The sequence below is a fragment of the Trichomycterus rosablanca genome, chromosome 1 (assembly GCF_030014385.1).
Source record: "Trichomycterus rosablanca isolate fTriRos1 chromosome 1, fTriRos1.hap1, whole genome shotgun sequence".
Taxonomy (NCBI): domain Eukaryota; kingdom Metazoa; phylum Chordata; class Actinopteri; order Siluriformes; family Trichomycteridae; genus Trichomycterus; species Trichomycterus rosablanca.
This window is the reverse complement of record NC_085988.1, coordinates 59702195-59715766: the sequence shown is the minus strand read 5'-3', so window position 1 is coordinate 59715766 and position 13572 is coordinate 59702195. Positions and strand designations below refer to the sequence as shown.

At 38.1% G+C, this 13572-nt stretch overlaps 1 protein-coding gene across 1 annotated transcript; it reads left to right on the top strand.

Moving 5' to 3' along the window:
• Positions 1-3762: 3762 nt before the first annotated feature.
• Positions 3763-6901, top strand: c1h11orf98 (chromosome 1 C11orf98 homolog). Its single transcript, XM_063004828.1, has 4 exons — positions 3763-3842; positions 4086-4210; positions 6098-6195; positions 6794-6901. The coding sequence occupies exons 1-4, from the start codon at positions 3807-3809 to the stop codon at positions 6880-6882; spliced, it is 348 nt and encodes a 115-aa protein (XP_062860898.1). The 5' UTR covers positions 3763-3806; the 3' UTR covers positions 6883-6901.
• Positions 6902-13572: the final 6671 nt, after the last annotated feature.

Below are 13572 nucleotides of genomic sequence, written 5' to 3'. Positions count from 1 at the left end.
TAAGTACCAGTGCTAAATTTAATTACTCCTCTTGACCATGGACCAAACATACCAAAGTAGAGAGAGAAACAGTGGTTGACTGCTCAAACAGAATTGCCACTGGAGTGATAAAATACAAGCGACATATTTAAACCCAACTGCAACTGATTTTATTTAAGTTGTGTCATGACAAACATAAACACTTAAACAGGACTACAGCAAATTAAGCATCGGGCAGCATGGTGGCTAAGTGGGTAGCACTGTCGCCTCATGGCAAGAAGGTCCTGGGTTCGATCCCCAGAGGGGCGGGGCGGTCTGGGTCCTTTCTGTTTGGAGTTTGCATGTTCTCCCTGTGTCTGTATGGGTTTCCTCCGGGTGCTCCAGTTTTCTCCCATAGTCCAAAAACGTGCAAGTGAGGTAAATTGGAGACACTAAATTGTCCATTACTGTGTTCAATATAACCTTGAGAACTGATGAATATTGTGTAATGAGTAACTACCGTTTCTGTCATGAATGTAACGTGTAAAACATGACGTTAAAATCCTAATAAACAAACAAACAAACAATTAAATGAAGCATCAACACTACCGCATTGAGGCAAAATAAATATCATCCTGTTGTTGCTACTGCTATTGTTTACAGTTAATCATATTTGCTCTTAGCTTCTGGTGGAAAATGCTGTCACAGCCTCACTTTCATCAAACTCCTCCTACTTTCATTAATACCCTTGTGCAAATGGAAAAGCCCAATGGGACATTAGATATAGCACAGATAGTATTGTGCAATGGAAAAGGGTATTTTACTCACACTATCACACTTAAGGACAATTTAGATTAGCCTATTCTTTTTTTAACTTACATACAAAAAAGCTTACAATAATGTGCTTGCATTAAACTAATAAGCTAATATATTTTGCCGAAGCACCTTTTGATTATGAAGCATTCCGTCTTTTTTGAGTAGGAGTGTCTTTGTGTGTTTATAAGCACTGTGCCATTTGTTAGCATAATGCCCACGGTCCTTCTGGCTCAAACAGGTTTTATATTTTGTTTAGATAGCATTCATTGTCACATATTAATAGCAATGTGAGCATCCCAATGCGACCAGTGTATGTGGGCTCCACATTTCCAAACAGTGGTTCTGGTGGTGCGACATAATAAGCAAACAATTATGAATATAACCTTTGAATACCTCTTCATTTTAGATTTTAAAGAAACTGTTGCATAAATTAAAGCACCTGTTGTTAAATGAATACATGGTAAACATTACCGTATCTGGTCATTACATCTGGTCGTCATTAATTAAAATTAAACCAAGGTTACTTGACTCTTTATTAGCTACGGTCAATGATTCTGTTGATGTAGGCTGCAGAACAATGGCCACAACCGGATGCTAGACTGAAGCTGGTGGGTTGTTCCACGGCTTATCAACCTGACGTATGGAAAACGTCCCGTGAGGGAAAGCAAGGCAACAGACGCACTGACCACCATCCTTACACTCCAATCGAACATTGAGGCATTACACTGGGAAACACATTCTCAATTTTAAAGGAATGCAAGGACTGTCCTTGGTCTGTTTCAACCCAACATACTTCTTCTGAACACAGCATACACAAAGCCTCATCACAGCATCCTCCACCAACACCTCTGGTTGTGGGAGATTCCGTGGTCAAACATATTAGAAGATTTTTGGCTGTTGTCCACTCGTTTTCAGGAGCCAGAGTTGCAAACATTCATATACAGCTTCATATACAGTCATATACAGTCTGCTAGATAAGCACAATGTGCTAGATAAGTAGAATGTGATTATCCAAATTGGATGTAATAATATCAATGACCAGAGGCTGGAGATCGTTAGATCACTTGCGTCTAAAGTCGTAATTGTAAATGAAATAATCACAGATGACTGCCTTAGTATACTTTGTCTAACTGAAACCTGGACTAGCCCTGATAAGTATTTAGGTTTAAATGAAGCAGCTCCTTCTGGATACAGTTATGAACATAAGCCACGTCTTAGTCTATGACAAGGACATAGGCCTTACTGTAAAAACAAATTATATACATAACTCATTTGAAGTACTCGTTTGCTGATGTGGCAAATCAATCTTTATTTAATAAAAAATAAATAAAGTATGTTTAAGCTAATTACTATTTATCTGCCCCCTGGTCCCTGTTCTATAAAGCGCTACATGGACTTGAGTGAATTCATTGAGCACCTCAACCCAGCACATTTACTTTGTTCACAAGGTGCAGGGCTACTTATAGTTCCTAGAATTAAAATATTACATCATGGGGAAGAGCATTCTCCCCACAAACTTGGTCACAAACTTCAAGTCTAGATTGAAAACATATTTACTGTACATACTCAAACTTTTAATTAGTCTTCTCAAACCATGAAAGTTATTTTTTTCTGCTAAGCTGTCATAAATAGGAAATGGAGGTTCATGCTGTATTCTGCACTGCTGACATCTTATTGTAATGATTTTGTTAGTTTAAAAAATAAACCACTTCTTCTGTGTCCTAACTCCAAGATGCCTCTCACGTGAACCATTTCACTGACCTGAGGTGGAAGCACATGGAAGTTTAAGGCTGCCATGTGTTGGAAATCAGCAGTGACTGCACACACAATGTGATTTATGTTTTTCACTTAACCTTTATTATATTATTGATACATACTGGAGCTAATCTATTTCATCACATTGTAATGAACTCAATTATCCTCTAGGCCTCCTAAGGAAGATGTTTCTGGTTCCTTTCAAGGTTTCTTCCTTCTAAATTTAAGTTTTTTCTTGCCCCTGTTGCCCTCAGCTTGCTTATTAGGGTTTTCTTGGTCCTGAAATCTGTTAAGTTACTTTTGGACAATGTCGATTGTAAAAAGCTCTATTCATATAAATTTAACTTTCCTGCTTACTGTCTCACACAATTGTGGACAGGCCAGAAAGTTTCCTCATAATTTTTCCTGACTCAGGAGCAAGTTTCTATCAGTCTGTTTGTGTCTAGAAGAACAAAAGAGTAAACTGTAAGAATCTGTGTTCAGGGATCTGCTATTACAAAACATCACTGTTTCATCAGATAAATAATTACCAAAGCCAGCCAGTGGCACAGCTGGTATAGGCAAATTCTAGGGGTGCAGTCATACCCAGTTGAGAGAAAAAAAATTATTCTAATTTTTACTATTTTTTGTTCATAGGTACAAACTATGCAAAACAATTTTGAATTAAGCCCAATTTGGCTATTGATGTGTGTATTTGTGAACCGACCTTATTGCTGCCATGTTTCCAGCATGTATCTATTGTAAATGTTTTAGACACAAAGAAATCTTAATGTGTTTATATTTAATCTGGCGATTTAAATCTGGCAGGTAAAATGTGGTTTATCGCGCCCCCTGTTGGGTTGAATGGTAAATTGCTGCGTCAACAGCTCTGCCCCCAGTGGAGAAACTTGGTTACTTCACCTGACACGTGGACGAATTTAATCTTATATAGTATAATTTTATGTCGTATAAGTTAATTAATTATATTGTTAATTAATTAATTGTAGTTTTTATTGTAATATATTTTCTTTTTCCTTTTAGAGATTTTAGTTTTGAGAAAAGACTATTAGAATTAGAATGTATTATTTACAAAAGTAATTACACCTGGTAACTACACTGAAACTGGCAAAACATTAAATGTGTATTTTAAATTCAGAAACATTTAGTAGTAGTCAATAGTGACATGCTATGTATATAATAAAAGCATATACTGTACAGTGTGAAAGACTTTTATTGTAGTCTAAATGAACCGGACGTACGGCGGTACTAGTAAGGAGATCACGTTGTTATTAGAAAGCATGGCTCCAGGTGGGAAGATCAACAGACCCAAAACTGTACGTCTTTATAGTAATGCTGCATATATTTATTTATGTTATGTGGAGTGGGAGTGATTTGCTAGAAACGTCTAACGTTGTGTTTCCAGGATTATTAGATCTGAAGTTAAGCTTTAGAAGCAGTTTGGTTGCTTTATTGACATTACTGTAGCCCACTGATCACTGCCATTCTGCGTTTGTCAAAAGTCATTTATAAATGTCTTAACATCCTACTAATTCACTGTATTTGCACGTGTCCTTCAGGAATTGGGGAAAAAGCTCTTCAAGAGGCGAAGGCTTTTGACCAAGCAGAAAAGAAAAACTCCTCGCATTGTTGGAGCAGTGGTGGATGAAGGACTCATAACAAAACATCACCTGAAAAAGAGAAGGTGGATCAGCTGTACCAGATCAGAACCATCATTACTTACCATGTTTAAATTATGCCTTACTAAGTTTGTAACCAGTAAACAAAGAGCCCAGTAACAATAAGCAGTAGGGTTCTGGAAGTTTGTTTTGTTTTATTAGGATTTTAACCCCATGTTTTACATTTTGGTTACCATCATGAAACGGTAGTTATTCATTACACAGGATTCCTCAGTTCACAAGTTTAATAATCAAACACAGTCATGGACTGTTAGTATCCCCAATTCACCTCACTTGCATGTTTTTTTTGACTGTGGGAGGAAAACCCACGCAGACATGTGGGGACCGCCCCACCTGGGGATCGAACCCAGGACCTTCTTGCTGTGAGGCGACAGTATTACCCACTGAGACACTGTGCCGCCCGGTTCTGGAAGTACATGTTATGAATGTTAAGTAGATCGATATTTACACCCAGCAACACTCGCCAACCATGAACCAAGAGTTTGATGATCAATGATAAACACATCAGTTTTAGCCATAGAACAGTTAGATTTAAGTTTTTTTCTATTTAAATTGTGGTTAATTATTAAGGTAATACATTGCCCATAATCCCATAAAAGTAGATTCAGAGACTTTTTTGCACACTTTCTGTTCTGTGAATTTGATTTTTGAATGGATGTGATTGCCACTTGTACCCATGAATCTACCCTTAATCATCAATAATAAATTCCAAAAAGCAATTACAAACCAAGAACTGTAATCTCGTATTCACAAAAGTATCTGTAAAAGTATCTGTAACTTTTATACAATACTTTGTTGAAGCAATTACAGCTGCAGTCCTTGGTTACATCTCTAGATTTGAGCAGTTTATTCTATTCTTTATGGCACTTCCCAAGCATCTGTGAATGGCCTTCAGGTCTGCCTCGTAATTCTTCTTCGGCTTGGGCACTCGGGGACATTCAGAGACTTTATCAAAAACCAATCTGTTGTTTTGGCTGTATGCTTTGGGTCACTGTTGCATTAAAAGATTAAATGTCACCCCAGTCTGAGTTTGCATATGTGTTGAAGGGGGCTTTCTTCAAATGATATTCCTGTATTTGGCTGCAGTCTTAGGTCCCTTAATTCTTACCAGTCTCTTTGTCCCTGCTGTTGGGATGCACTCTTTAGAATGCCACCTACATGTTTCACTGTAAGGATGGTATTAGCCAAGATAGTATTAACTCAAGATATTTAATGTTTGGCTGTTCAACTTTATTTCATTTGTTTTAAGTTATAAACATATATTTCTGCATTCCCTTGCTGCAACACATTAAAAAAAAGTTGGGACGGTAGACCATTTACCAATTTGTAATGTTGCTGTTTTCTCTCACTTCTTTTTGGCACCATGGATACCATGTGATGAAGTGTTTCCAAACTGTTATTTTGTCCCATTCTTTCTGCAAATATGTCTTAAGGTGTGCAACAGTATGGGGTCTCGTTGTTGCATTTTTCATTTTAAAATACTGTAGTAATTCTCTATTGGGGACAGGTCAGGACTGCAGCCAGGCCAGTCCAGTACTCACTCGTCTTCCTCAGCCATGCCTTTTTAATGTGCTTATTTGCATTTTTCTTACTGTCCCAACTTTTTCTAATTTGATTTTGCAATTAATGTAAAAATTTGGACCAGACCCACTCCTAAACATTGTTTCCTTTTTTAAATACAAAAATGTAACTTTATTTATTAATTCATTAATACATCATTCTTGCAAGTTTATCTTTCTATATTGTAGCTCAGGAAAAAGGCTTTTTAGTATTTTAATTGCACAGATGCACAGACTTTTTCTTAGTAGCCATTCTCAAAGAGACAATTAAGTTACTTTTCATTTAATACATGTTTTATTATTTTAATTTAATATACCTTGTCTTTTCTACAGCTCAAGCTCAAGAGCAAACATTACCCTATCTGGAAAGAAAAGACGAAAACTGCTGAAGCAGCTGCGCCATATGGAAAATGAAAAATCAACCATGCAAGGTAGTGTCTTTATCCAACCTTAAGTATGTTGTTTTGATCAAAAACTTGACCAAATGATGGTCTGTGAAGCATGTAGATGGCTGCATATGCTGCTGCAAACTGCGTATGTACACCGTTGTATTAATGGTGCCTTACAAGGGCCTTATGCAAGTTACCCATGCCATTGGCACCAACTCACTCCATACTATAAAAAGTTCACACTGGCTTTTAAACTTTGCGTTGGTAACAGTGATGCTCCTTATCTTACTATATATACTGTTTATTAAGTAGCCTGAAGACCCAAACAAAAGAAGTGATGTTTCAGAGAAATAATATCCATATGGTAGCCAGAAGTCTGAATTTACTTGATGGCACTTAATATACCTAAATGTAGAGCTGTTAAAATCTCATTCCTGAATTAGTGTGTATTACCCTTTTACATATTCATTTGTGTAGATTTCTGGGTTTGGCAGTTGGCGTGGTCTAGTATAAAATATTAAACTTGTTACGAACAGGTGCCATTAAATGCCACATACTAATCAAATAACTAGATTGCTTAAATAATATCTAAAATATATTTTCTATGTAATCTAATATTGTTTTATCGTTTATGTTACAGTTAAGATAGAGCCACAGAAGAAATCGACCTCTGCTGACAAAACGAAGAAAACAAAAACTGCTAATGTGGAAATGATGGATATGGAATAATTAAACATATTGAACTTTTTATTGCTGCTATCCAGTCCTTTTTTTACATGCAGACTGGATCTGCACATCAAACATCTACAACATACAAACATCAACATGTGCAAAAATGTTTCCCAATGTTTTACTGACCAGCTTTATTAATTCATTCACTGTTTGTTTAACCAGTGCTTTATCCTTGTCATGGTGGCTGTGGGTCTGATTCATTGGGCTTAAGGCAGGAAACACCCCATACAGGTTGCCAGTCCTTCACAGGATACACACATTCATACAAACCCTCCCACATATAGGTCAAATTTCTGTAGCTCCAGTTGACCCGACTGCATGTGTTTGGACTTGTGGGAGGAAACTCGAGCACCCAAACACATGGAGAACATGCAAACTCTACACAGAATGGACTCTGGCTGCCTAGGGGGAGAATCGAACCCAGGTCCTTCTTGTTGATAGGCAACAGCTCTACCCATATCACCACAGTGCAGCCCTTGAACCACTTAATTGCATTTGTAGAATTGGCTTCCTGCAACACACTTAAAAAGTTACATCACCTTTTCTGTTGATTATGCTTTGTCATTAGTATCCTCAGTGACCAAGTGTTGTTTTGTAAGTGGAACTTATTCATATAGCCTATTCTTGCTTGATACAAAACTTCTACAGTGTTATGGTTATACAGTGGATGGTAAAAGACCAAAATTATTTGCAACCTTGTGGTGTTAAGAAATTTGTTTATTTAACCAATTGACAATTCTGTTTCAAAGTTTGACATAAAATGGTAAGCTACAAGCCATCTGGTAAAGATTGGATTGTCCTTATTATTGTGGATTTTTTTGTGGATGGTGTAACTTAAATGTTCCTTAAACTTTTTATTCTTGCTCCTGCCCCAGTTTTTTGAGAGTGTTGCATGTATTTAATTAAAATTGTTTTATATTTACAATGAAGTTGGTCAGCCAAATATTAATAGTCCTTTCTTTGTACCTAAACAGTTTAATACAGTTTTGAAAGAATGGTTTATTGTATTTCACAAAATGTCTTAACTTTTCTGGAAATGGGGGTTGTGTAATTATCACAACACCATATTGACTACATTGATAATGCACATAACGAACCAAAAAGATCTGAATTCAAGAAACACTTTCAATTTCTGTTAAAAAATAAAAGTTAAACCTGTCATTGGCTGTCTGATACTGGCTGGATAATAAATCACCCAGTCCAAGCTAAGCCTTTCACCTTATTTTGTGATTTAAATAACTTCACCCAGCATGTATCTCAATAATCAGCATTTCACTGTTATTTTTTTATTGTGTGTAATAATTTTAATTACACAGTCTGTGTTTGTCATTGTCTCAAACTGAGAATATGAAAATGCAAATTATACATCAGATACTGGAACCTCACAAGTGGTTACATAAAGGACACTGGTAGCTCAGTTGTTAGGGTACTAGTGATCAGAAGAAGCTAATTGGTTCAAGTGCCAAATGTACAGTGTAAATGTACAGCTGAAACCAAATGTTTACCCACATGTGGGGGGCATATTTGTAAACCTAAATGACAAATGAAATAAATCGTTCACACTACACAACTGGATCTTTTGTAATCGGGAGTCTTTCGAGTCAGATGGCAGAGATGAGTTTTGGTGAGAATTCTATAACTTGAAATAATTTGATCCGAATTTCAGTTGGCATTTGTATGTGAATATGTCTTTTGATTGCATATAATGCCCTACATGCTTTCTCATATAGCTCATTGACTGTTGGACTGAAGTTTCCAGCTGATAATAACTAATCTTCAATCCTAAATAACCTATATATCCTATTCTTAACTCCTGACAGGTGTCCAATTTGTGTGTTCCTAATATAAAATAGGATATTTTCTTGAGAAAAATATTATTTATTGTTTTTGGTCGTTTTCAAGTGTACTGCCAGGGCCCAAGTCTGGTAGTATTGCTCATCAGGTCTAGGTTCTGCTGAAGACCCTGTTCTGTAGGGGGTCTGTGATTGCTTGGGTAACATACGGGGTTTTGAGTAATGTGTGTCGTCATTGCTCAGCTGGTCGCGCGGAGGACAAAAGAGCAAAAAATGGTAGACAGTCCTGAAAAGGCTTTATTGCTTTAAACCATCTATTTCTTATTCAGTAACGGAACACAACGCGCTCGGTTTAATGAACGCTGCGTGGGCGGTGGTGCCTTCAAATGCAATCTCATTTCCGTTCGTTGTGTAATTGCTCGGTGCGTTGTGTCTCGTTCTGTTGTGTAGAAATGGGAACCGACAGGAGTTTTATCTATTAGAGTGATCTAAGATGTTCACGGGAAAGAATTCTGCATTTGTAGACATTAAAATCTGCTGTATACTTTTGGGATCTTTTGGAAAGAATGATGTATTCGCGTTTTGATGCTGTACCTGAATGCACCATTTTAGACGGCAATGACTGTGTGCATCTTTAAGAAACACAACGAAATGAGCAGTGGAAATCGAGACTGAAACATTTGATCCAATAAGATTCACATAAGAAGAGCAAAGCCATTTACTGGATTAGGAGTTTTGCTGGTGTTATTTGTGAGAGCTGTTTCAGCGCTTTCAGTGAACGTAAGTAAATTGATGTTACAGAAGCTCGACAAAGATGATACACTAATGGAATTTTAACGCGTGGTTTAACAAATCTGCCATCCAGTAGGAAATTAAAAGCTTTTTGGCCTTTAAGAAGATAAGCGTTACATATTTCATTATAATTGCATCACGGGTTTGGAATTACAGCAGGTGGCGCTCTGTACTGTATCCTAGCGACGCATCAACATCAGCACCACGGCCATCTACAATATACACCGATCAGCCATAACATTAAAACCACCTCCTTGTTTCTACACTCACTGTCCATTTTATCAGCTCCACTTACCATATAGAAGCACTTTGTAGTTCTACAATTACTGACTGTAGTCCATCTGTTTCTCTGCATGCTTTGTTAGCCTCCTTTCATGCTGTTCTTCAATGGTCAGGACTCTCCCAGGACCACCACAGAGCAGGTATTATTTGGGTGGTGGATCATTCTCAGCACTGCAGTGACATGGTGGGTGGTGAGTTAGTGTGTGTTGTGCTGGTATGAGTGGATCAGAGTGAGTTTTTAAACACCTCACTGTCACTGCTGGACTGAGAATAGTCCACAACAGCTCCTCGTGGGCAGCGTCCTGTGACCACTGATGAAGGTCTAGAAGATGACCAACTCAAACAGCAGCAATAGATGAGCGATCGTCTCTGACTTTACATCTACAAGGTGGACCAACTAGGTAGGAGTGTCTAATAGAGTGGACAGTGAGTGGACATGGTACTTAAAAACTTCAGCAGCGCTGCTGTGTCTGATCCACTCATACCAGCACAACACACACTAACACACCACCACCATGTCAGTGTCACTGCAGTGCTGAGAATGATCCACCACCCAAATAGCACCTGCTCGGTGGTGATCCTGTGGGGGTCCTGACCATTGCAGAACAGGGTGAAAGCAGGCTAAAAAGATATGCAGAGAAACAGATGGACTACAGTCAGTAATTGTAGAACTACAAAGTGCTCCTATATGGTAAGTGGAGCTGATCAAATGGACAGTGAGTGTAGAAACAAGGAGGTGGTTTTAATGTTATGGCTGATCAGTGTATACTATCCTATTTTAGTGATTTTATCAAATATATGTTACATTATCTTTTAATAATGAGCTTTAGAAAGCATATTGCATGGTGCATATTAAATGTGCACTGGTTATTTTTTAGTAGTTCCTTTGTTAAACATTGCTTTGTTTAATGATCTGAATTAATTTAGAGCAGTGGTTCTCCGTTTTTTACTTCTGAACCAGACTAATTCTTAAAATAAATATATAAATATGAGCATGATGTATTACACAAGGCAGTACGCACATCACTTGCATCACTTGCTGCCATTTCAAAACAGCCAGATTTGCAAACAGAGAAATATCTTAAGGTTCCACATAGTAAGGATGTAGAATTTCCCCTATATTTATTAAAAATGAAAAACCAAAATCTCTTAAAAGTAGGGATGCATCAATACCATTTTTTCCCAACCGAGTACGAGTACAAGTACATGTACATGTATTTTTGTACTCGCCGATACCGATACCGATACCTATTTAGAATGATGCAATCTGGAGCATTATGGGATAGTGTAGTTTTTAGAGTAAAATAGTGCAGTGGAACAGTTGCTTCGGTTGCCATCACTTGCTAAAAAAAAAACACCGCACAGACATCATTGAGAAAGCTTCTGACAAGCTAACGTTAACGTTCATTAATAAACGCACGTAATTAACGTTGTGCACATCATACATGCAATGCGATTCTGCTGATTGAAATATTTACTTTAAAAAGATAATACAGTCCGATCCCATCTGAGCCGATTCTATCAGCACGTACATTCGTGGTTCACCTCGGTAAATCGTAAACGACTCTGAGTCGGCTCCCGCTCTGTGGTAATAACCAGTATAATTAAGCCTGAGCTTTATAAGGTAAGCGAGTCACACAAAATGTTCTGTAGTAGTTGGTGTTTATTTACAACCGCATCGTTCATTATAACAGTAAACACTGATAATTGACTGAGAAAAGAAACTTACGCTGCGCTTAAAACGAGTCGACTCATGAATCACTTGTATCGACACTGTAAACAGAGTATTGAACACACACACGTCCTGTAACAGCGGTCGCTGCTTTTGTAACCGGTTATCTTCACTGTTAGCTCTATTTTAAAGGGTTTTTTTTTTTTTTCTCAAACGGAACTAAATAACATTAAACGTGTGTGTGAGCGTGGTCAGTGAGAATAATTCAGTCTGTCTCCTGTGGGTGAAAATGAATTGCTTTAGTTTTAGAAGTGAAAAAATCTCGTAATGTCACGCCCCCCGGTCAGGCACTCGCGCCCCACAGGTTGAAAATCCCTGCGTTAACGCAGCAACGTGCACTAGGTACACGGTATCGGATGTTAGTATCGGAGCCTCGTTTGCGAGTACGAGTACGAGTTAATGAGCGCGGTATCGGGCCGATACCCGATACTAGTATCGGTACTCATCCATCTCTACTTAAAAGTATTAGACCCTTTGTTATGGCACTCCAGATTGTGTTTAGGTGCATTGTGTTTTCTTCAAATCTCAATTCAACCTGTTGCAATTTAAACTGACTGGACAGTTTGGAAAGACACACATCTGGGCATATAAGGGCCCACAATTCACACTGCATTATCACAACAAAAACCAAGGCATGAAGTCCAAGGAACTTTCTGTGGATCTCTGTGATCAAATTGTGGCAGAATAGATCAGGGCAAGAATATAAAACAATATCAGAATCATAATCAGGCTTTATTGGCCAAGTATGCTCACACATACAAGGAATTTGAATTTACACACACATTCATACCTGTAAACATAGAAAACATTGTAAACATCAGCATGTGCAATTCACATTGTGGGTTTAAAAAGGTGCAGTGTTTTGTGCAATATAAAAACTATAGAAAAATATATAAATAAAAAATGGAAGTAAATGTGAAAATCCTGTGTATGCCATTACATAAATTAAATAGGTAGTTTTTGATGTTCAAGCGTCCCGAGCATTAACATTTCTGTAGTGTTCAATTGTTCATGAGCAGAATGGAGTTTGGAAAAAAGCTTCTTTGTAGCCTGGTCGTTCGGGTCTTCATGTGGCTGAAGCGTCGGCCTGAAGCGTATTTAAGGCTTTGAGTGTTTACAGGATCACAGCCTCAATTATTTTGAAATTAAAGGAGCTGGGCACAATATTGAACCTTCCTTCAGGCAGGAATGTCCTTGTTCAGAGCGACTTACAGAAGTGCTTCCATAGTAAACATTACCTTACTCTAGTTTAAGTAGACAACAGTACAAGAACACAAATCTTTTAAGTAAGTAAGTACAAGTCAGCTTAAGTGCTTAGTAAAGAGGTGATGAAGGTTTTTAATCGTTTTTTAAAGACAGCAAGAGACTCAGATGTTCGGACAGACAGAGGAAGTTCGTTCCACCACTTGCAAGTACAGAGAAAAGCCTTGATGCTTGTCTTCCTCTAGTCCTGGGTGGAGGATCAAGTCAAGCGAGACTGGGGGCTCGGAGGTTGCGTGGTACAGAGCGGGGTTTAATTAGACCTCGAAGGTAGCTTGGGGCTGGTCCATTTTTGGCTTTGTAGGCGAGCATCAGTGTTTTAAACTGAATGCGTGCAGCTACAGGAAGCCAGTGAAGAGAACGCAGCAGTGGGGTGATGTGGCAGTGTTTGGGCTGGTTAAAAACCAGACGGGCAGCTGCATTTTGAATGAGCTGCAAGGGTTTAACAGTGGACATAAGAGCAACTGTCAGCAGGGACTGCACAAGAATCTGTAAAACAGCTCCAAAAGTCTTGTGCAAAGATAGGAGAACCTTTCGTAGCACTTCATAAAACAGGCCTTTAGCAAGATGGAAGCACTGATGGAACCTTACCATTCTTGCACCAGACAAACCACTCATCCATATAGCCAAACAGTTCAGGTTTAAATTTTTTTTTCACTCAGCAGAACTGTGTCCCAAAACTCTGCAAGCTTGTCCAAATTCCTTCTGGCATATTTTAGTTGACCCTTCATGTGCTTCTTGGGTAAGTGACATGTATCATGGAGTTTGGCCATGAAGTCCTTGGTTGTTAAGTGATCCTCTTATTGTTGCCTGTTACTGTCACATTTG